Source organism: Muntiacus reevesi, chromosome X, assembly GCF_963930625.1.
Source record: "Muntiacus reevesi chromosome X, mMunRee1.1, whole genome shotgun sequence".
NCBI lineage: Eukaryota > Metazoa > Chordata > Mammalia > Artiodactyla > Cervidae > Muntiacus > Muntiacus reevesi.
In genome coordinates, this window is record NC_089271.1 from 51,731,107 (window position 1) to 51,754,793 (window position 23,687).

Below are 23,687 nucleotides of genomic sequence, written 5' to 3' on the forward strand. Positions count from 1 at the left end.
CAGGGTTTTGACTGGGTTTGAGTCCCAGCCACGTGGATTCAAGTCCCACTCTGAGGTAAATGGTTTCATACCCATCCCTTTAAACAACACAAGAACTTCTATCTTCTTTCCTGTCCCTCCTCTCGTCTTACATGTTGATATTCACTGAATTGTATTTCAAGACTGTAATTTTTTAAATTTACAATCAAACTTATTTTAGATTTTTTAAATAAATTTTACTGTTTCCCCCAATCCCCCTTCTTCCTCTTAAATTCATTTTTTTTCCTTCTTGCTGAATCACATACCCAAATCATCCTTTCAGAAAGGGTGTCTGATGAACTTTCTGAAATGTTTTTGCTCTCATCTGGATTATTTTGGCTGTATCTAGAAATCTAAGTTCAAAGTTATTTCTCATCAGCTCTTTGAAAAACTCCATTATATTCTATTTTCTCTCTGGAAACTTTCAGAATTTTCCCTTTATCTTTTGGAACTTTATTTTTAACTTAAAATTCTTATTTCATATATGTGTGTGTGCACACATGTGCATGTGTGTGTGTGTTTGATTCATGCTCGAACTTAATGTTTCTTTTCAGTTTGAAGTTTCATATCTCTCCTCAGCTCAGAAAATTCTAGAATATTATTTTTTCATGTACTGCCTGCCTTCTTTCCAGGCTTTCTATTCTCTATGTTTGGAACTCCTATTAGATGAATGTTGAAACTTTCAGCATCTATTCTCCATTAGCTTTATCTTTTGTCCTTTCATACTTTCTACTTCTTAATCCCTTTGTGCTATACTGTGAAGTATTGTCATTGGCCCAAACACATTTTTTCCATTAGTTTGCTCCAGCCTCTCTTATTGATTTGCTAAAGCTTTGTTATCTATTAAGGATAGTTACTTTTAATTTGTTGCATATTGTAGGAGAATAGAATATGCCACCCCAAAATATGCCTTATTGGCATAAAATTACTTTAAACTGATCATTTTGAGAAACAACAGACACTAGGGAAGTTCTAGAGAGAGAGAGAGAGAGAGAGAGAGTAGAAGTTACTCTTTTGTATGGGAAATTTACATTTATAAAGGAAATCTCCATTTGTAAGAGTGTCACCCTCTCTCTGAGCTAAGAAGAGAAGGATGACTAATAGAAATTCTTATCCACAATATATAAACCTGCATAACAAACTTCCTCCTTATTTACCATACTTGCCCTTGTCACTTCCAATACCTTTCCTCTCATCTAGTAGCCCCAAACTCCTCTTTCCTTTGTTTTAGGCCAAGTTCCCATGTAAATCCAAGCTCTAACCATCCCTTTGAGTTACTCATCCCTGAGTTTCTCCCATCTGTATATGATTTACACATTTTAATAAAATTGCACTTGTTTTTCTCTTATTAATCTGTCTTGTTACAGAGCCCCAGCCAAGAACATAGAGTGGTAGAAGGAAAATATTTTTTTCCCCTCTCCTCCAACATGTTTCAGGCTTCCCTGGTGGCTCAGTTGGTAAAGAATCTGCCTTCAATGCAGGAGAATGCCTGCAGTGCAGAACACCTGCAGTGCAGGAGACCCAGGCTCCATTCCGGGTTTGGGAAGACCCCCCGGAGAAGGAAATGGCAACCCACTCCAGTATTCTTGCCTGGGAAATCTCATGAACAGAGGAGCCTGGTGGGCTACAGTCTGTGGGGTCGCAAGAGTCAAACACGACTTAACGACTAAATCACTACCCACCACCTAAAATATGTTTCAACATTTCCCCTCAAATTTGCTTTTCAAATTGTTGTCTATGGTGTCTTTTGACTTAAGTAGCACTTTAATTTTACATCTTAATTATGTCAGATTTATTCCTCTTAGCATTGGTGTAATGACAAGAAATGCCATGTCACCTGAAGATTTATCATAATATTTTCCTAAATTTTCTTCTAGTTTTTTACAACTTTAAATTTTCACATTTAAACCTCTAATTTTTTTTTTAATTTTTTTTAAAATTTTTTATTTGTCAGTGGGTTTTGTCATACATTGATATGAATCAGCCATAGAGTTACACGTATTCCCCATCCCGGTCCCCCATCCCACCTCCCTCTCCACCCGATTCCTCTGGGTCTTCCCAGCCCACCAGGCCCAAGCGCTTGACTCATGCATCCCATCTGGGCTGGTGGTCTGTTTCACCACAGATAATCTACATGCTGTTCTTTCGAAACATCCCACCCTCACCTTCTCCCACAGAGTTCAAAAGTCTGTTCTGTACTTCTGCGTCTCTTCTTCTGCCCTGCATATAGGGCCATCGTTACCATCTATCTAAATTCCGTATATATGTGTTAGTATACTGTAATGTTCTTTATCTTTCTGGCTTACTTCACTCTGTATAATGGGCTCCAGTTTCATCCATCTCATTAGAACTGATTCAAATGAATTCTTTTTAACGGCTGAGTAATATTCCATGGTGTATATGTACCACAGCTTCCTTATCCATTCATCTGCTGATGGGCATCTAGGTTGCTTCCATGTCCTGGCTATTATAAACAGTGCTGTGATGAACATTGGGGTGCACGTGTCTCTTTCAGATCTGGTTTCCTCAGTGTGTATGCTCAGAAGTGGTATTGCTGGGTCATATGGTAGTTCTATTTCCTCGAATAGCCAAAGTAATCTTGAGAAAGAAGAATGGAACTGGAGGAATCAACCTGCCTGACTTCAGACTCTACTACAAAGCCACAGTCATCAAGACAGTATGGTACTGGCACAAAGACAGAAATATAGACCAATGGAACAGAATAGAAAGCCCAGAGATAAATCCACGAACCTATGGACACCTTATCTTTGACAAAGGAGGCAAGGATATACAATGGAAAAAAGACAACCTCTTTAACAAGTGGTGCTGGGAAAACTGGTCAACCACTTGTAAAAGAATGAAACTAGAACACTTTCTTACACCATACACAAAAATAAACTCAAAATGGATTAAAGATCTAAATGTAAGACCAGAAACTATTAAACCTCTAATTTTTTAAAACGTATACAACCTATCTTTTGCCCACATTTGGAAATGCTTGCAAAAGTTTTGTATATAGATCAGCTTGTTTTATCATCTATCTTGTTTCACTAATTATTTCTCTGGATATTAGTTTTCTCTTGCTGTAATAACAAATTACCACATACTTAGTGACTTAAAGCAACACAAATTTATTCTCTTATGCCTCTATCCATCAGAAATCCAAAATGACTCTCACTGGGCTAAAATCAAGCTGTTCCCAGGGCTGTTTTCCTTTCTTGGGGCTCCAGAAGAAAAACCACTGTCTTGTCTTTTCCAGCTTCTAGAGGTTGCCCTCATTCCTTGGCTCACAGTCCCCTTTCCATCATCCACAAAGCCGACATATAATATCTCTCTGACCTTGGTTCTGTCACCATATTGCTTTCTCTGACTCCTGGTTCCACCTTTCACTTGTAAAGGCCCTTGTGATTACCTTGGACCCACCCAGATAATCCAGGATAATCTATTTTAAAGTTTAGCAACCCTAATTCCACCTGCAATTTTAATTCCCAGGCTCTGGGGATAAAAATATGGACACCCTTGCAGGTGGGGCACTTATTCTGCCTACCACACTGTTCCAGATCCCTTACTGATTTTAAAGTACATCCCAACATTTGTTAAGGCAAGAACACTCTACTATTCTTTAGTTTTTAAAAAAATCTTAGTTATAAAATAAATAAATCCGATGATGTGACATATAGTTAATAATACATACTGTATATCTGAAAGTTGCTAAGAGAATTGATCTTAAAAGTTCTCATCACAAGAAAAAAATTGTAACTATGTGTGGTGATGAATGTTGACTTATTGTGGTAATAATTTCACAACATATACAAACATTAAATCATTATGCTGTACACCTGAAACTAATATAATGCTATATGTCAATTATATTCCAATTTAAAAGAGAATTCAGGCCTGCACATCTGATTATTTTCTCAAAAGAACAAATAAAAATGTTTCAAACTTGTCTAAATTTCAAATAATTCATAAAAACTAAAAATAATTCTTGGCTATTCTCATAAATTCATTCTGCCGCCACCTGCTTTTCCACCGGCAAACTTTAGAATCCGTACGACATAATCCAAAAAGAAAGACATAATCCAAAGAAAATCTCACATGGATTTTGTTTAGAAATTGCATTAAGTAGAAAATTGCAGTACATAGAAAGTGTATAAAATAGATATCAGAAATGACATCTGTACAATACAGAATCTTCTCATTCAGAAATAGAATATTTCCCATTTTCTTTTCTATCCTTGAGTTCAGTTTTATAGTGCTGTTACTACAGTCATGAATATTTCTGATACAGTTTATTCTTAGTGAATTGTTTTTTTTTTTTTTACCATTTTGTTGTTGTTGTAAGGGGAATATTTTCCCCCATTGTAATTTCTATCTGATTATTTCTGAGAGGTAGGAATACAAATTGACTTTTGGATATTTATTTTGTGTCCATGACAACTTACTGAATTCTTTTTCTAATTCTAATATTTTGGCGATTTTCTTGGTTCTCCTAAGGAGATAATCTCATCATCTGAAAAAATAACATGATTACCATCAATTTAAAATACTTACCCCTCTTATATCAATAGACATGGTGTCTAGTTCAATATTGACTAATATTGATATTAATAATGGGAATGGTGGGCAATGAACAAGTGAAGACTTAAATTTAAAACATAATTTGTTCTTTAGTCACTAAGTTGTGTCCAACACTTTGCTACCCCATGAACTATAGACCGCCAGGCTCCACTGTTCATGGTATTTCTCAGGCAAGAATACTGGAGTGGGTAGCCATGCCCTTCTCCAGGGGATCTTCCCAAGTCAGGAATTGAACCTGAGTCTCATGTGTTGCAGGTGAATTCTTTACCACTGTGCCACAAGGGATGCCCCAAAAACATAATACCATTTACAATTGCTACAAAGAAAATGAAACAATTAGGTATAAATTTAATAATGCATGTATAGAACTTATATACTGAGCACTACAAAACATTGAGGAAAAGAACCAGAGAAGACTCAACATAGTAAAGGTTTGATATACAGATATCAAACACTTGATATCCACAAAAGTATATACAAAAGTATATCCACACTTTGATGTACAGATTGATGCAATTCTTATAAAAATTCCAGCAATATTATAGATATAGGCAAGATTATTCTAAAATTTATAAGGAAAGGCAAAAGAACTAGAATAGCTAAAAACAACTTTGAAAATGGATGACATGCAGGAATCACTCTACCAAATTTCAAGGAGTCAAAAATGTCATGTTGGGTAGAAAATAAACATGTAGATCAACAGAACAAAATAGAAAACCCAGAAATAGTCGCACACTTATTTTTTTTTTTTTTTTTACAAAATTACAAAAGTAATTCAGTGGAAGAAGGATTGTCTTAAGAAATTTTGCTGAAGCACCTGGATATCCATAGGCTCCTCCAAAAGAACATTGAACTAAACCTCATGTAAGTGCTAAGTTGCTTCAGTCGTATCCGACTTTGTGCGACCCCATGGACTGTAGCCTACCAGGCTCCTCTGTCCGTGGGATTCTCCAGGCAAGAATACTGGAGTGGGTTGTCATGTCTTCCTCCTGGGGATCTTCCTGACCCAGGGATTGAACCCATGTCTCTTATGTCTCCTGCACTGTCAGGTGGGTTCTTTACCACCAGCCCTACCTGGGAAGCCCCCTAAATCTCATACCTAACACAAAAAATAATTCAAATGGATCATAAATTTAAATGTAAAACATAAAAATTTAAAACTGGGCATGCTGAAGAGTATAAACATGACACCAAAAGCACAACCCACTAAAAAATAGATAAATTAGACTTCATCAAAATTTTTAAGATTCACTCTGCAAGAGTGCTTACTGAGAGGATGATCTTAGGGTTCAAAATGAAGATTAACATTTTTAGGGCCAGGCACTAACTTTAGGGCCTACTACTAAAAAGCAAGCTTGTTGAGCTTAACTTTAGTGGCAGGAAGGAAGGAACAGTGAAACAAGTAGTATACAGAAGTAATCAACTCTAGTCAATGGCCCCATTTCCAAACATGGAGAGGAGAGAAGAGATTATAAAACTGTAGTGACTTATAGATGTATAAAAATTATCTGAGAAGACAAATGAATGTCTCTTAAACATCTGAAAACTTCTTTCATAAATAAACACATAAAGTGAAAGGCAAAGGAGAAAAGGAAAGATATACTCATTTGAATGCAGAGTTCCAAAGAATAGTAAGGAGGGATAAGAAAGCCTTCCTCAGTGATCAATGCAAAGAAATAAGGAAAACAATAGAATGGGAAAAATTAGAGATCTCTTCAAGAAAATTAGAGATACCAAGGGAACGTTTCATGCAAAGATGGGCACAATAAAAGACAGAAATGGTATGAATCTAACAGAAGCAGAAGATATTAAGAGGTGGCAATACAGTATACTAATGCATATATATGGAATTTAGAAAGATGGTAACGGTAACCCTGTATGCGAGACAGCAAGAGAGACACAAATGTATTGAACAGTCTTTTGGACTCTGTGGGAGAGGGCGAGGGTGGGATGATATGGGAGAATGGCATTGAAACATGTAAATTATCATATGTGAAACAAATTGCCAGTCCAGGTTTGATGCATGATACAGTATGCTCGGGGCTGGTGCACTGGGATGACCCAGAGGGATGGGATGGGGAGGGAGATGAGAGGCGGGTTCAGGATGGGGAACACATGTACACCCATGGCGGATTCAAGTCAATGTGTGGCAAAACCAATACAATATTGTAAAGTAAAAAAAAAATAATAATTATATATAGTAATAATAATAATAAAAAGAAGAGGTGGCAAGAATACACAGAAGAACTGTACAAAAAAGATCTTCATGACCCAGATAATCACAATGGTGTGATCACTCACCTAGAGCCAGACACCCTGAAATGCGAAGTCAAGTGGGCCTTAGGAAGCATCACTATGAACAAAGCTAGTGGAGGTGAAGGAATTCCAGTTGAGCTATTTCAAATCCTGAAAGATGATGCTGTGAAAGTGCTGCACTCAATATGCCAGCAAATTTGGGAAACTCAGCAGTGGCCACGGGACTGGAAAAGGTCAATTTTCATTCCAATCCCAAAGAAAGGCAATGCCAAACAATGCTCAAACTACCGCACAATTGCACTCATCTCACACACTAGTAAAGTAATGGTCCAAATTCTCCACACCAGGCTTCAGCAATACATGAACCGTGAACTTCCAGATGTTCAAGCTGGTTTTAGAAAAGGCAGAGGAATCAGAGATCAAATTGCCAACATCCACTGGATCATTGAAAAAGCAAGAGAATTCCAGAAAAAAACCATCTACTTCTGCTTTGTTACTATGCCAAAGCCTTGACTGTGTGGATCACAATAAACTGTGGGTAATTCTTCAAAAGATGGGAATATAAGACCACCTTACCTGCCTCCTGAGAAATCTGTATGCAGGTCAGGAAGCAACAGTTAGAACTGTACATGGAAGAACAGACTGGTTCCAAATGGGGAAAGGAGTACGTCGAGGCTATATATTATCACCTTGCTTATTGAACTTATATGCAGAGTACAGAATGCGAAATGCCAGGCTGGATGAAGCACAAGCTGGAATCAAGATTGCTGGGATAAATATCAATAACCTTATATATGCAGATGACACCACCCTTATGGCAGAAAGTGAAGAAGAACTAAAGAGCCTCTTGATGAAAGTGAAAGAGGAGGGTGAAAAAGTTGGCTTAAAACTCAACTTTCAAAAAACTAAGATCATGGCATCTGATCCCATCACTTCATGATGGGGGAAACAATGGAAACAGTGACAGACTTTATTTACTTGGGCTCCAAAATCACTGCATATGGTGACTGCAGCCATGAAATTAAGACACTTGCTCCTTGGAAGGAAAGCTATGACCAACCTAGACAGCATGTTAAAAAGCAGACATTACCACCAGCCCAGGTGGGATGCATGAGTCAAGTGCTCGGGCCTGGTGCACTGGGAGGACCCTAAGGAGTCGGGTGGAGAGGGAGGTGGGAGGGGGGATCGGGATGGGGAATACGTGTAACTATATGGCTGATTCATGTCAATGTATGACAAAACCCACTGAAATGTTGTGAAGTGATTGGCCTCCAACTAATAAAATAATATTTAAAAAAATAAAGCAGACATTACTTTGCTGACAAAGTTCTGGTTTTTCCAGCAGTCATGTATGGATGTGAGTTGGACCATAAAGAAAACTGAACACCTAAGAACTGATGCTTTTAAACTGGTGTTGGAAGACTCTTGAGTGTCTCTTGGATTCCAGGGAGATTCAATCAGTCAATCCTAAAGGAAATCAGTCCTGAATATTCATTGGAAGGACTGATGCTGAAGCTGAAATTCCAATACTTTGGCCTCTTGGTGCAAAGAGCTGACTCATTGGAAAAGACCAATGCTGGGAATGATTGAAGGCTGGAGGAGAAGGGGATGACAGAGGACAAGATGGTTGGATGGCATCACCGACTTGATGCACATGAGTTTGAGCAAGCTCTGTGAGCTGGTGATAGACAGGGAAACCTGGTATGCTGCAGTCCATGGGGTTGCAAAGAGTCGGACATGATTGAGTGACTGAACTTAACTGAAAAAAACACACATGAATTTTAAGAGCAATACCTTTTTCACTTATTAGTGGGGCAAATGTCCATGTTTCCTAACAGTCTGCTGGCAAGACTGTGGTGTCATTGGCTGATGGAAGAGCAAAATGGCCACCCTGGTTCCTCCTTGGACCTGCCATACTTGCTCCTACCTCAGGGACTCTGCACTGGCTGCTTCCTCTACCTGAAACTTGAGTTGCTCCTTCTAGTCAATCAAGGACCCAGCTTCTTTTCCTTTCCTCAGTGAGGTCTCCCTGATTGCCCACCACCCCCTGCCACCAACCCCAGCATTATTCTCATTTTCCTCATAGTGCTCATCTTTATCTGTTTTCCTCTCTTCAGCTCAATCAGAGATTAGCAATTTTTTCCTGAAAAGGGCCAGAATAGCTTAGACTTTGTGAGCCCTATGGTCTCCCTTGCAACTCCTCATCTCTGCTGTTGTAACACTAAAGAGCCATCATCAATGTGTAAATGAACAAGTGTGACTGTTTTGTTTGTTTGTTTGTTTTGGTGGCCTGTACAAGGAGTGTGACAGTTTCAATGAAGCTTTATTTGCAGACACTGAGGTTTGAATTTCATGTTAATTTTCAACAGTCACAAATTCTTCTTTTGATTTTTTTCCAATCACCTAGAAATGTGTAAACCATTCTTAGCTTGGGGGACAAACAAAAAGGCACTGGACTGAATTTGGCCAGCAGGTCGTATTTTGCCCTTTCTTGTGCTAGGACATCAACTTCAGGGATTATTGTCTGCTTGATCGGCTGCTATATCCCCAGCACCTAGAACAGCGCCTGGTTGCCAGTAGCCTCTGGGAGATGTTTCCTGAGTGAGCCAGTGAAGGGATCTATGTGAGTTTTGTAGCCAGCTACTGAAGGGCAGAGAAGTGGGTGAACAGATAAGAGCTAGTACAGTCCTCCTGTCCATTTACCCATGTGAACCTGGGGAGGCTCCCCTAAGAAGTCCCAAAAAGAAATGAAATACTGATGCTAGAGTTGCAATTTAGCATCTTTATTCTTCCCCTTTAGCTCAACAGTGACCCTGAAAAACAGCTTCTACAAGGAGGAAGCAGAAAAGACTGGACTGGTCAGGGGTTCCCCAAGGACCTAGCCTCCTCCTCATCCTCCTGTAGGGTTGGGGTTGGGGTTAGAGTCATGATCTGAGCTTGGCATCCCCTGAGGAAGAAGGGAGTGGACCACTCTTCAGCCTGTGGCCATATTGATGGGAACCGGGAGAGCAGTCCATCTCCCTCCACGTGCACAGGTGGATGCACACTGGGGCCCAGGTGAAGCAGGGCTTGGTCAGTGTCCAGATACATGGCTCTGGCCTGTGGCCCAGTTGGCAAACATGAAACCTAGGCTGATCGCCATGAAGATGACCCCCAAGACACCAAAGCACAGAGCCTGTGGGTGAGAAGGAGAAACGATGGGGCTGGGTGTGTACCTACACCCAAGCTCCCCCATCCCCTCCAGAGAGTGCCGCATTCATTCCTGATCCTCCTTTTCTGCTCTCTCTCCTTCTTTTAAACCAACCCCTTCCTGTGACTCCTCCTTCCGTCTTCCTAGAATTCTTCAGGGAGTACTCTCCCCCATCTTTCTTGAAAATGTTCCAACCTTCTCCTAACAGTGCTCCTTCCATCTGTCTGAATAATGCTTCCTCCACACCAGCCCCTTCTTGAGTGCTTGTTGTCTTCTCAAACCCTTTTTGTGCTCTGTCTGCTCAGTCTCTTCCTATGATAATCTCCTTCATTCTTCTAGACCATCTGCCCTCTCTCCTCCAAGCTCCCTCTTGAAAATGTTCCTTCAACCCTTAGCTATCCTTGAATGCTCCCTCCTCAGAATGCTCCCTCTTTCCCCAACCCTCCCCTGGAATGCTCACCTGGATCTTGGGCCAAGAGTAGAGGGGCTCCACCTCAGAGGGCACAATGCGGAGGTAGAAGATGCTGGGAAGGATGAAAATGAGGCTGGGGGCTGAGGTAGACCCTGAAGGACAAGCAGGAAGGAAAGAAGCAATGTAACATTGGGATACAAGGCCCATATTAGGTGGGGTCTGGGGCTAGGGTTGGGTATACAGACCAATAACCCCAAAGATATCCCGGATGGTTGGCACACAAATGACGAGGACATTGACCAAGACAAGCAGGATCAGTGCTATGGCCACATGGCGTGGCCAGCTGAAGGCCTTGCTTGGAAAAAGTAGCTGCTGCAGAGCCCGGCGGATCTGTGACCAGACTACAGTAGGATGAGGGTCAGGGTTCAAGCATTGCCTCCCCTTCTATGTATTTATCTGTCTCTAACACCACCCTGAGACCCCTGATTTCTCCTCCATCTGACTCTACCTCCACTCTGTCTGACCATCCATCTGTGCCTCTACCTTCCAAATGAGCATCATGCATCCCTTCTGCTTGACACTCCGTGACCCTTCTGGATGATCATCCATCTATGCCTCCACTCACTGTCTGAAATCTTGTCCTCCTCTGTCCAACTATGTCTGCCTCCTCCTTCCTGACCACCCACATGTCCTTCCACCCTGAGGTCCCTGCCCCTCTCTCCTAATCTGATGACTTCCATCTCCCTCCTGTCTGCTCAGCCAACCTCTCCATCAGGGAGCCTTGTCCCTCCTACACCTCACTACTTCTGTCTCCATCCTTTATCTGTCCATCCCTATTTCTTCATCTTGAATATCCATCTACCTATGTCTCTGCCCTCTGTCTATTCCTGGCTCTCCTGTCTAGTCAGACATCTGTGCCTCCTCCCTTGAAATGACCAATACTGTTCTTCTGATTCTTTATATTCTGCCATCGATGTGCCCCTTGTGTCTGACCATCTATTTTATGGACCTCTCTGTTCATCTGACAACTCTATTTTCCCTGTCTGTCCATCCCAGCCTCTTCTATCCATCCATCTATCCACTCCTACCTCCACCCTCCATCCAAACATTCCTGCCTACACCCTCTACCCATCCATCCATGCCCCTCCACCCTGTAGGCCCACCCTCACCCCCAACATACAGGGAACAGCACAACTGGCACCGTGAGAGTCACAGCAAGCAGCACCGCTAGACGTACACAGAGGATGAGCAGGTCATGCTGGCTGTACATGTGTAGCATCTCCGCCTCCACGCTGCCTGAGACATGGGACACAGGAGAGGGGATGTGATTGGAGCACCAGGACCAGTGTCCCAGAAACATATATGTGTGCACATACATACACACGTGCGCACAGACAGTGACAGAATCTCCATGCGGGGTGTGTATAGTCCCTTTGGAAACCGGTGGGTCTGAAAGCATGCAAGGAAAGTGCTGAGGCTCCTGCCTAGTAATCTACCCAGACCCCACCCTAGCTCTCTACCCAACCCTGGCCCCAGCCCCACTCACTGTAGAAGGTGAGGTATCCAAAGGTCGCCGTGAGCCCATACATGCAGAACATGGCCCCAATGGACACATTGGCCACAGCCTGCATTCTGCGCTTGGAGGGCCTGAGGTATAGAGGTCATAGAACTGTCATGTCCAGACCGTGGGCTTGGTTCAGGCCCCTCCGAACCAGCCCTTACCCTCTAGAGTCTTCCCAGAGCTGATGTTCAGCTAGTACACTCTGGGATGCCCATCTCTGCCTCCCCTGTCTTAGCCATGCCTCCTTTCTCTATCCATCCCTCTCACCCCATATGACCAACTCTGCATATCTCTCTGCCCATCTCTGTCTCTATTTTTCATTTGACTGTCACAGCATCTCCCTCCATTCTGATTATCCACACAGTTCCCCCGATTGATCATTCACACGTTCCTCCCATCATCACATCATCCCTGCCCTTCCTTCGCACATCCATATCCCTCTCCATCTGACCTTCCTCATCTCCCCATCCCATCCACATATGCCACCCATTCATCTGATCTCAGCCTCTCCATTTGTCCATTCACACCTGTATTGGATGTTAAAAGGGTAGAATACTTAAGCCCCAATCAGTAAATAGTCACCGAGTTGCATCTCCCAAGGCCTCCCGGCCACCTCAAACCCCTCCCTTGGCACAATCTGGCCACAATCGAGCTGTATAGTACCAGGACTATGATAAACATTATGACCATCACCCCACCTGCTGCCCTATCACCCATGCCCACTTGCCTGCCCACTCACCGGCAGAGTTCTGTATAGATGGGCAGCACTTCAGGGTGGCAGACAAAGGCAAAAGCCATAATGGGCACTGTGTAGAACATCTGGGGGAATGGTCCAAGTACAAAGATTAGAGTCTAAGGCTCCATCTTCTCCTCCCCACTCCCGCAGCCCCACCATTGCCTTCCACATCAGACACATGGAAGCTCCCGATGTCCAATACCTGGCTCCACTCTGAGCAGAGTGCAGTGTGGGACAAAATCAGAGGACTTGCGCACAGTGCAAGGCATAGACATATGCCAGCACACCAACCTGTGAGTCAGCTGTGAACATGTGGGCCTCACAGCTTGTGTTGAGCCCCTGGATGGGAAGGCTTGGGGAGCTCTTGCTGTCCATTGCTGTTTCATTGTGACCTACAGTGCAGCCAAGCTGGAACTTCTTATAGATGACCTGGAGGAGGGAGGGTGGGGAAGTAAGGTTATGGGGAAAGCTATGTCCCAATGCCCCAAACCTTTTCTGTACTTTTGCATGTCCTTCTCCCTCAGACTCACCGAAATGAGGAAAAACAGCATACAGGTCAGAGAGAGACCACTGGTATACCCCAGGTAGCCTGCAAGGGGCAATATACAGAGTCTCAGAAATCAAGGGACCCCCCCCCCGCCCCGCCCCGCCACTGCTCAGAGTGGAGCAAATATCAATCCCTAGTCTGATCTTCAATTCAAGGCCCCCCTCACCCCAATTTTGCCACACTTTGCACAAACTTCTACCTGGACCAGCCCCCCAACACTTGACAAACTCCTATTCATCTGTTAAAACCCACACGAAACAAGCTCTCCCCTGGTATTCCACAGCCCTTAAAAATTGAGATTCTTTGAATCTGGCTCCCCTTCTCTAATTCCATCATCCAAATGACCAAGGCAGGAAGCCTCTTACCCAAGTGTCTCATGAGGGCCAGTGGCAGGATGATTAAAACACTGACAATGATGATAAGGAGGTTTCCCTTCAAGAACCAGTCCCTAAGGAGACAGGCAAACATAGTGACTAACTGCCTACCAAAGAAAACTGTCAAGCAGACACTCATAGAATACAGCCAGATAGGTTTCTGCACAGTCAAGAGAGATGAGCTGACCCCTCCAGGTGGTTACAGAGACAAATGGCACAACAGGAATGACAGAAACAGTCAGACAGATTATCAGACTATCAGCCACACACTGTCAGAGGGATATAGCTGGGAACACACACATAGCTGGACAAACTGTGTCATCAGATCTCAAGTGGACATACAGTCAGATGGACAAACAACAGCCCACAACAGCCAGATTCACATTGTCCAACACAAGGTACCAGACACAGAGTGAGTCATGACCCTGGTATGTCTAACAGGTAGAACAACAGTCTGATGATCTCTTGATGATCTGCAGAGTCGACAAAAAGTCAGAAACACATATGTGTGATTGTTTGAACAACTCAAGGTTTGTTGAGCACTTGAAAGTAGTTGAGCCGATTTGGCCACAGAGTCAAAGATGGAAATTGAGACAGAATTAGCCAGCCGGCCATGGTGTTGGAACCAAGCTCAAAGAAAGAGAGGGATCTATACAGATATTGGAGGGAGGTATCCAGGCAGGATAGTCTGTTAATACAGAATTGGCTGAACAATTGTTCATTTCTTCAAAGAATTTTATTAAATAGTGCTTACTGTGTTGCAGGCATTCACATATTCTCTTCCTACTAGACACACAGCACCGCTGGTCATATATGCAGTGGGAGCTAATTATAACAATTAGACACATCTAGTCACATAGACTGTCAGCTATCTGAATGGCTTCAGGATCAAACGAAAGATCTAAGAGGATACGCAGAATCAGCTATCATATATAAACAACTGAAAAGATTCAGCCAATAGACGGATGCAGAATTAAACACACAATTGGCTGGATATATACTTGGAACAGGCAACCATACATGGTTGGAACCATAATACAGAAAACATATACAGTCACAGTTGAGGCTCACACACAAACAGCCAGAAAGAATTTGCCAGAACAATGGTAACCAAGTTAAACACAGAGAGTTAAACACAAATCATTTATACATTGAAGTAGGAAACAGCAACCCACTCCAGTATTCTTGCCTGGAAAATTCCACGAGCAGAGGAGCCCTAATCGGCTACAGTCCATGAGGTCACAAAGAGTCCAACATGACTGAGTGACTGAGTACACACACACATGTATACATAGCTGGCACCACGGTACACTGCACAAACACGTGCACATACTCTGCTGGAGTCAGTGACCATACACTTATACCTAGACAAACTCAGCCAAGCCTAATGGACCCAGAATCAAACAGAATCCACCGGATAGAGAAAGTCAGAGTAAGCAAATGTCAAATACACATGGTTGGAGTCACAGTATATAGGACACAGCTGTAGTCAGCTAGCAAACAGATGGCCAGAGAATCTGCCAGTACAAGAGTCACAGAATCAAACCCATGGAAAAAATTTAGGTCTACTGGATAGGTGTAGCCACAGGGTCAACATGAGAGTACACTGGACACATGGAGTGAGCCAGAACAGTCACAAAAATCAACATGTGGTGTTACTGGACTCCACTAGCCAGAGCAACAGTCACACATACGGCTAGCATCACAGTACACAGGGATCACAGTCTGCCCAAACTGGCCTGCCCAACAGCCTCAAAAATAGAAGACCTGGGAGTCAGCTGGACATAGAGTTGAAGCTAGCAGCTGGACCCCACAGGCAGAATCAGTGGCCTGTGGGTCAGAGCCAAGGGGTGTTGCACACTCACCCCTCAGGGTCCATGTCCAGGAAAGTGGCGATAACCAGGGGAAGTTCGGATTTGATGATGAACAGGTAACTGGACATGGCTGGTGCAGGTGGGGGCAGATGTAAGCAGAAGCATTCCCCTCATCTCCCTCCCACCCCAGTCTGGGCAAGCCCACCTCAGCCCACCCTCTTCCCCCAAGCTGACCCCCACGTCTCAGAGTCCTCACCCCCAACATTGTGCAGACAGATGACCGCCGCCACCACTACTTTCCCCGCAGGCCCCAGCGCCCTCTGTCCCAGCTGTTCATAGGCTCGGATGCCTGGAGGGGAGAGGACCAGACAGGGATAGGTTGTGGGTCCAGGAGGCCAGGCCAGGGGTGGGAGAGCCTCCCAGGACCAGAGCCTGGGAGCTAGGGAGTTGGGGCTTGGGCTAATTGGGTCTCATTGCTCGAAGCTGGAGGTGAGGGTTAGGCAGTTAGGATTGGGCTTGGGACTGGAGTCTGGCAGGTAGGATCTGTGGGCAGGGAGAAAGTTGGGGGCCAGATGTGGGTAGTGGGGGTCTTGGGGGTCCTACCATGGCTTCATTCCACTGAAGCCATGGTAGGAATGAAGTCTGAGATCAGGGGCTGTGGCAGCTTGGGAGCTGGGGGCCCAGGGTCTTGGGTTGTGGGGCTGGCTTCCTTGCTAAGTAAGCTGGAGACTGAGGGTGGAGTGGAGTGGTCTGGGAGTAGGCAGGGTCTGAGCAACAGGCTTTGATGGTCAGACTGAGGGCTGAGGATTGGTCCTTGGAAATCTGGGAGCCCAGATAAGGTATGAGACCCAGGGTACAGTCTGGGGTCTGGAGCCCAGAGAGTTGAGTGTGGTGTCTGGGGTTCTGGATCCAAGTTCTGAGGGGCCGGTCTTGGGTCTGGAGGCCAAGGTCTAGGTGAGCTCTGGGTCTCACCTACAACACCAGCACAGGTCAGCAGGAGATGGATGGAGTACGAAGACAGAAGAGCGATGCACAGCAACAAAACCCTATGGCAGATGGCACTGCTCGGACTTGGCCTCCAGGCCTCCCAGCTGGCCCCACAACACCCAGCCCCCACCCCAGACTGCCTAGGACTCACAGAAAGAGGAGGATCCCCGTGTGGGCCATGGCATAGGCCAGCCCCAGGATGCCGCTGCCCATGATGGCGTTGCTGAGGTTGAACACTGACATTCCAAACGATGTCTTCCCCTCGAACTGCTGGTAAGGGGCAAGGTCCAGGGAGCATGGGGAGGGGGACCAGGTAAGGAGACTAGGGACGGAGACCAGTGCTGGGGCCTTGGGAAAGGCTAGGGAAGAAGTGATGGGGGCAGGGAGAAACCCAGGAAGGGCCATCAGAAGAAGGAAAAGAATTTGAAGATGGGAAGAAGCTGGGAAAGGGAGAGCGGGGAAGGGAGATTCTAGAGGGGAGCAGTTGGAAGTAGAGAGGAACAGGGGAGGGTGGGGCAGAGACCAGAGGCTAAACAGCCAAAGGGAAGAGCCGGGGAAGAGGGAGCAGTAGGAGAGGGGCTGAGTTGGGCAATATACAACTGGGATGGGTCCTGTGGGGTCACTCACATCCATGAACTGGGCCGGTTTCCTCCCAGGAGAAGGACTACGGCTGGGCAGGAAGCCCTCATGCTCCTGCCTGCAGGTAGAATAGGCAGAGAAATTGAGGAGGTGATGACAAGGTAATTCCGACCCCTGACCTTGACCCCTTGGGCTCCCGACTCACTCCACAGCACTCCCAGGGAGGGCTCTGTTCATCTTTGGATCCTGCAGTTCCATCCTGTGGGCAGAGAAATGGGTCGGGGGGGTCAGTTATGGAGCAGGGCACCTTACAAAGTGGGGTGACCTAGATGAAGGGGACTGGGGCTCTGATGGCGATGGACAGATACAGAAACAGAGACACAGATGAGGCAAGGGGAACGGGGATAGAGGGATGAGAGAGACAGGAAGGAAAGTGGAGAGGATTGGAGACAAGAGGGAAAGGCCGAGGGAGAAAGAGATGGGAGAGAGACAGAAGGGAATCAGAGAGGGAGAGACGCCAACACCTTACTCATTGAGACACGGAGAAAAAAGAAGGCAACCAGAGATAAAGGGGTAGGGACAGAGACAGAATGAGAGATACCGACCCCTCAGCAGACGAGATGGCCATCTGGAGTGGGGACAGCCTCTCCTCTCAGACCCCAGACTCACTCTCTCTTGCTCTTGGTTTCTCTCCTTCCCCAGTCCCCCGAGCACCTCCCCCTTCCCTCCACCCTCACCGTGTGGTTAGGCCTCTCACTCCTTACAGGGACACGTGTCAACCGACTGCCCCACCCCTCCTAACGCCCCCTACCCCCCTCCTCCCCGCCTGGGCCGCCAGCCTGAGCAAGAGCTGATGCAACCTGTTGAAGGGGCTGCGGATGGGTGAGGGGCAGGCTCGGCGACCCCAGTCCTGCTGGGGACAGGACACGGCAAACTGCTCTCTGCCACAACTCTGAATATTCTCGCTAGAGGCCAAAGGCAATTCTCCAAACTGAACCCCCTTCCAGGGATAGAAGTGACCCGGAGACTCCCATTTAATTCCCCTCCTAGGGACTAGAGAGGTATTCTCCAGGACCGTTGTCAAGTCTTATACACCCTTATTTTAGTAGAAGTCACTTTAGAGACACTTCCAGGCTTGAGATTGTTTCTGAACTTGGGATGTCTCAGGAACCTCGCCTGAGCCCTAATTTCCCCTCGTGAGGAGAAGTGGTCCCTCAGACAGTCATCAAAAGCCCACTCCCAGTGCCTGATGTGTTTCCTGGGGTGGGGTGTCTCTGCAATCCCCATGCAAACCTGGAGTCCCCCTCTTCTGGATGGGGTGTCTCTAAAGAACCCCCCCAGCCCTGAACTCACTTCCTGGGAATGCCGTATCTCAGAAAACCCCATTCAAGGTCCCCATCATCACTAAAACTGCCTCCAGAAAACCCCCTACCCAAGCCCTGAATCCCCTCCGTGGGTCAGGGAAGGCTCTCAAGGAGCCCCATCGTCAAGCGTGAGTACTCTTTCAAGACTCCCACCCACTCCTGATTCATTTCCTGGGATCTGGGTACCAAAAGGACTCCCCCTCCCATTTAATTCCTCACTAAGACTAAAAAAATCTCCAGGGAATCCCTGAGCCCCCTCCCGGGACCCCTGTTCGTGCCTTGGCATCTCAGGAGCCCCCTCGATGGCCAGCACCCCCTTCTCACCTCCCTGCTCCTCTCAGCTGTTGAAGCGGCAACACAGAACTGGGGCTCTGAGACCCCGCCACCGGGCGGCAGGGCTCCCACTCAGCCAGACCCTGCCTTCGCCTGCCCTCTGACCAATCAACACCTCGGGTTTTCTCGGTGGCTAATCAGCACTGCCGGTGCTCCATCTGCCCCGCGGTTTTTTTTTTTTTTTTTTCCTCCCCTGTAAAGTTTTAACTTTTATTCAGTTTCCCTCTTCTGGTTCTGAGTGGGGGAAACAGAGGGGTTGCCTCCTATCATCTGAACCCACGTTGAAGGAAACAGGTTTCCTGGGCAGGCGGTGGAGATGGACTGAAAGATCAAGGGAACAGACACACATCTAGAAAGGAAAAGACAGACAGAGGGAACTGACTCAGATCAGACACATGGCAGAATGGGATGGATGGCAGGAGAGAGACAGAGATAGGAAGAGAAATGATCTCAAATAGAGACGAGCAGGCAGAAGAAATAGCACAAGGACAGAAAACAAGAAGGGGTAGAAAGACATGGGGAGTGTGAGGGAGTGATAGACAGGCAGCTGAGCAGTAAGAGGAGAAAGACTCAGAAACAGTGGACAGGGAGAGGCTCATGAAAGCTCCTGGACAAATGCAGATGGACAGGTGGGCACAGCCAGGCACATCCACAAACAGAGATTCGGAACAGACACACTGGCCCAAAGGGACAGAGCAAGTGGCTGAGGCTGAGAGACACATAGGGGGGCAGGTGGCAACAGGGCAGAGAAAGTCAGATTCAGGCAGAAGAGCAGACAGATCTGAGGACAGCAGTGGGACAGGTGCAGAGAGAGACACAGCCAGGCCACCATAAGCTGACCTCAGACAGATAATCCAATGGAGAAAGGACCCTAGATCTTGGGGGTCCCCAGAGGGAGGTAGGGAGGGCATTTGTAGTTGGGTGGAGAGTGTGGATACACGCTGTCTGTAAATTAGGCACGCCCTGAATTCCTGGACCTCAGCCTAGGCGTTGGGTGGAGCCTGTCCACGCCCTAACTGAGGAGTCCCACTGTCTGTCTGTCTGTCTCTCTTAAATAGGGGTCTGTGTGTTGACTCCATTCGGGCATGCGATAGGCATGTCTGTTTCAGGCGAAGCATGTGTCTCCTGCAGGAAATCAGGCGGGTGGACATGGGGTCCAGGCCCCACTTGATTGGGCTGCTTGAGGCCCAGGTGGACAAGAAGCCTCTGTCCTGGCCCCTCCACCCACCTGCCTGCCCCCCACAGGGAGCATAGAATTCCCGGAAACGCCAGGGGCTGGCTAGGGCTTCAAAGCTAGCCTCGAGGCTTCCACCCCACTGGCAGTGGGAGGAGGGTGAGGGATGGGGCGTTTCCTTCCCCACAGCAGGAGAAGAACTCTCGAACACTCAGGGATCACAGCCCCATCGGGGGCTTAGAGATGGAGGCAGACTCACCACCACCCACAGAGGTACACAAACTCCCGTGTAGACTCACAGCCACATACACAGAGTACAGGCTGACTGATTCGAACACACACAGACTGCACATGGAGAGCCAAGGCGATGGGACAGCCACGCAGAGGGACTTAGTCTTATAAGTATCGTCATCCACAGCCTCAGTGCTGCACATGGAGATAACAGCCAGATACAGGAATAGGCTCACACTGCTTTACTGCTACTGCAGACTCACAGATATCATCGTCACCCACAGACTCACAGCCATTTTAAAGAGAACCAATGGGCAAATCACACACAGACTCACAGTCACACAAAGAGCCAGAACACACAGACAAATACAATTCCACATAACCAACAACATTATACACAGTCCCAGCATCTCCCACACACATGGTTCCAGGTTCAGACGACCCTGGAGGCCAACATTCAGGTACAGCCTCTATAGAGATACCTCTGTGCATGTGAACTTGTGTATGAACTTGTGACCACATACAGCTCTGGTCAGAGAGAGAGGCACCCACAGGCAGACACGATTGTAGAGACAGAGAAGCTGCAGTCACAGATACATGCACAACTGCACTCAGGAAAACAGGGGCACACAGCTGTGTATACACAACTATTCACACAATAAGTCAGGGAAGATGTGCACAGAGAACACACATATAGGCACACAAACGGGAGAAACAGGGATGCAGAAAGTACACTTACTATCAATACAAAGAGGAAATCCATAAAATACACCTAAAACTGCTTGAAGAAGAAACAAAGGAGCATTTGTTTGCACCAGAGGAAATACCCTTAGGACACACATTCCAGTATTCTTGCCTGGAGAATAGTCATGGACAGAGGAGCCTGATGATCTACAGCCCACGGGGTTGCAAAGAGTTGGACACGACTGACTGACTAAGCACACATAGGGCATACACACCTACAGCCACTCATAAGTAGAGACACAAACATGGTGACAGAGAAGAAAGACACACAGACATCAGAGACAGATGCACAGAGAAGAGGCAGACTACTCACCCATGAGCATTACAAAGAAGACACAGAAGCACTCAGAGAACACACACACAGCCTCATAAAGATGAACTGCACAAGCAGATGGGACCAACACACAGTGGCCAAAAAGGAAACACAAGTTGGATAGGCAACTGTGGACACAAGACACAACCAGGCAAGTAACATACTAAGACACATGTGGAGCTCACATACATGGGTTTGTGGCTGGGACCACGTATAGGCAGCTGAGATACCCTCAGGGTATTCACAACACATGCATGCATGCGCGCACACACACTACTCCCCTGTCTATCTGGGTCTACTGTGTCTCTAGTCTCGCTCCTCTTCCCCCCAAGAGCCATTACACACCTGTGCCCCAGGCCAGCCAGGGAAAGAGACAGCTGTCAGCCGAGACCTTGGCCCAAATGACTAGGGGGCGGGAGGATGGGGACTGGCTATGCTGGTGTCTAGATTTCAAGAAAAGTCTGAAGTATCCTATCCAAAGAACTGGTGAAACTTGGACAAAAAACAGATACCCTCACCCATTACCACCCAGCAGCACCTTCCTACTCTGATCATTGTCCTCCCCTTCCAGGGCCACCCCAGCCTTTAAACACTGCCCAGCACAGGGCCACCCGGGTACATGGCAGGAGGTCGATAAATGCTACTTATCAAGTGTCATATTATCATCATTATTATTTTCATTTCTGCCTAGTGAACTCTTCTAGGGGAGGAGCAAGCCTTCATCCAGCTCTACACCCCATCGCTCAGCTAAGTTTCAGGGCACTGCAAATAGCAGGTGTTCCACATATGCTGGTAGGAGGAAAAACAAAGGGAAAGTGAAATCTGGCTGCAGAGGCAGCCTGCTTTAGAAGGAACAGATGTCTTTAAGTTTGACTGAGGCCTTGAGGCTGTGCCAGGGATAAGAATGCGGTATTCATTCATCAAAGTAGGGCCCTTTCTAGGGGTCATATAAGGCTTTTGTTGGTTCAGTAAAGCAGACCCTCGTGTGACATTTGGGATTGCTATCAAATCTATTAAAAGTTGGTTTAAGTTCTTGTCAGTTCTTCTAAGCAGACCCCTGCTTTTCATTAAATCACTGCACAGCAGCCTTCAGGGGAGGGAACCATGGAGCAAAGCAGCTAATAGCTTGAGTTTTCCCAGCTCTGCCACTTAGGAGCTGAGTGGCCAGAAGCAAGTCTCAAAACCTTACTGTCAAGCTTCCCATGGGGCTAACTACTGCCTAACTCAGGACCATGGGGAAGATTGAAGGAATTGGTACAGGTAAAGCGCTAAGAACTATGCTTGACATACAGTAATTGCTCAATAACATCTTTGTGAAAGGAATTAATAAACTCTTCTCCACCAGTGAAAGCAGTCCCCCACTGAGCTGGATTTAGGATTCTAATCTCTCCTTTCAAGCAGGCTCCCCATGAACAACTTTTCTGTCCCTCAAAGCAGCCCCTGGACGGCAAGACTTCTTGTCAGTGTCTGGTCCCCTGTGCCTGGACACCCGCCCCCCGCCCCCACGTTTCCCTCACGTGGTAAGATGCCCTCCAGCACAGGGCCGGCCTGGCAGCTCCCCTCTCTTTGACCTTTTCTGGAGGCTGAAGGGAGGACAACTTTATACTCAGTGGGGTGCTGGGTGGGAGTTGCAGGCGGACACCTCACTTCGGGAAGAGCCTGGAGAGTTCAGAGCTTGGCTCCTGTTCCCCAATCCCCCCAGCCCTGCTGGAGGAAGCAAGTTTCTTTGCAAAAAGTTAAACATCCTCTTTGTGAGAGGCAAGAAAACAGGACGTGGGAAGCGTCCCACAGGGTGAACCTGGACCCCTAATGCCTGGCACCTCCTCCTTTCTGTGGAGCAGTGCCTGGTGGCTTGAACCCTTGCTTTCTCACACATGCTAACCTCTGAAGGGGGGCCATGTTCCCACTGCCCCCCACAATGCCCTTGAACTCCAGTGACAAACTCTGGCTTCCTCCTTGGCTCTCCAGGGTTTGTGACTGGCTGTCTACATCTCCTCCCAGGGCCCCACATAAATGCAGAGCATACCACTAAGGAAAGAGTGAAGGAACAAAGTAATAAAAGCGTGAATTCAGCAAACATCTATTGAATACAAATGTGAGCCCTATTCTAGGCGCCAAGGAGGCAACAGTAAACAAAACAAAAGAAACCCCTGCCTAGCAATGCTCACATTTCTAAGGAATGATGAATTGGTTGCTCAGTTCTTTGGATACTCGCCAAGCTCATTCCCACCTCAGGGTCTTTGCTCTTGGCGGTCCCTCTGCCTGGAATGCTCTTCCTCCAAATATTCATAGCATGTGCTCCCCTTCAGGCTCAGCTCAAATTTCACCTCTCCTCTGAAAGCCTTACCTGACCACACTAAAATAGCAATTCAACCCCTGTTACTCTCCATTCCTTTCATCTTTTATTATTCTTCATAGCTTTTATCACCACCTGACATAACATTATTTATTTATATTTAGTGCAGTTACTTTA

The 23,687-nt window shown here is 46.3% G+C and overlaps 1 protein-coding gene across 2 annotated transcripts; it reads right to left on the minus strand.

The window, feature by feature from the left end:
* Nucleotides 1-9,642: 9,642 nt before the first annotated feature.
* SLC38A5 (solute carrier family 38 member 5) lies at nucleotides 9,643-18,806 on the minus strand. Of its 2 annotated transcripts, none has more exons than XM_065915952.1 (16): nucleotides 18,744-18,806; nucleotides 17,261-17,314; nucleotides 17,104-17,173; nucleotides 16,628-16,743; nucleotides 16,462-16,535; nucleotides 15,746-15,838; nucleotides 15,541-15,619; nucleotides 13,667-13,749; nucleotides 13,285-13,343; nucleotides 13,046-13,183; nucleotides 12,758-12,837; nucleotides 12,004-12,104; nucleotides 11,638-11,753; nucleotides 10,703-10,847; nucleotides 10,506-10,609; nucleotides 9,643-10,030 (listed from the first exon to the last, which is right to left on the minus strand). In XM_065915952.1, exons 2-16 carry the CDS (start codon nucleotides 17,311-17,313, stop codon nucleotides 9,929-9,931), a joined length of 1,413 nt encoding a protein of 470 aa, XP_065772024.1. In that variant the 5' UTR covers nucleotide 17,314; nucleotides 18,744-18,806; the 3' UTR covers nucleotides 9,643-9,928. The 2 variants fall into 2 exon arrangements, with proteins under 2 accessions (XP_065772024.1, XP_065772023.1); XM_065915951.1 differs by having other exon boundaries at nucleotides 16,628-16,746.
* Nucleotides 18,807-23,687: the final 4,881 nt, after the last annotated feature.

Coding starts and splice junctions, on each gene's coding strand:
- SLC38A5 (XM_065915951.1), bottom strand. CDS start 17,313: ATGGAACTGCAGGATCCAAAGATGAACAGAGCCCTCCCTGGGAGTGCT. Junction 16,747..17,103: donor AACCGGCCCAGTTCATGGAT/GTGAGTGACCCC, acceptor GCCCCTTACCAG/CAGTTCGAGGGGAAGACATC. Junction 10,031..10,505: donor ACTCTTGGCCCAAGATCCAG/GTGAGCATTCCA, acceptor TCTCACCCACAG/GCTCTGTGCTTTGGTGTCTT.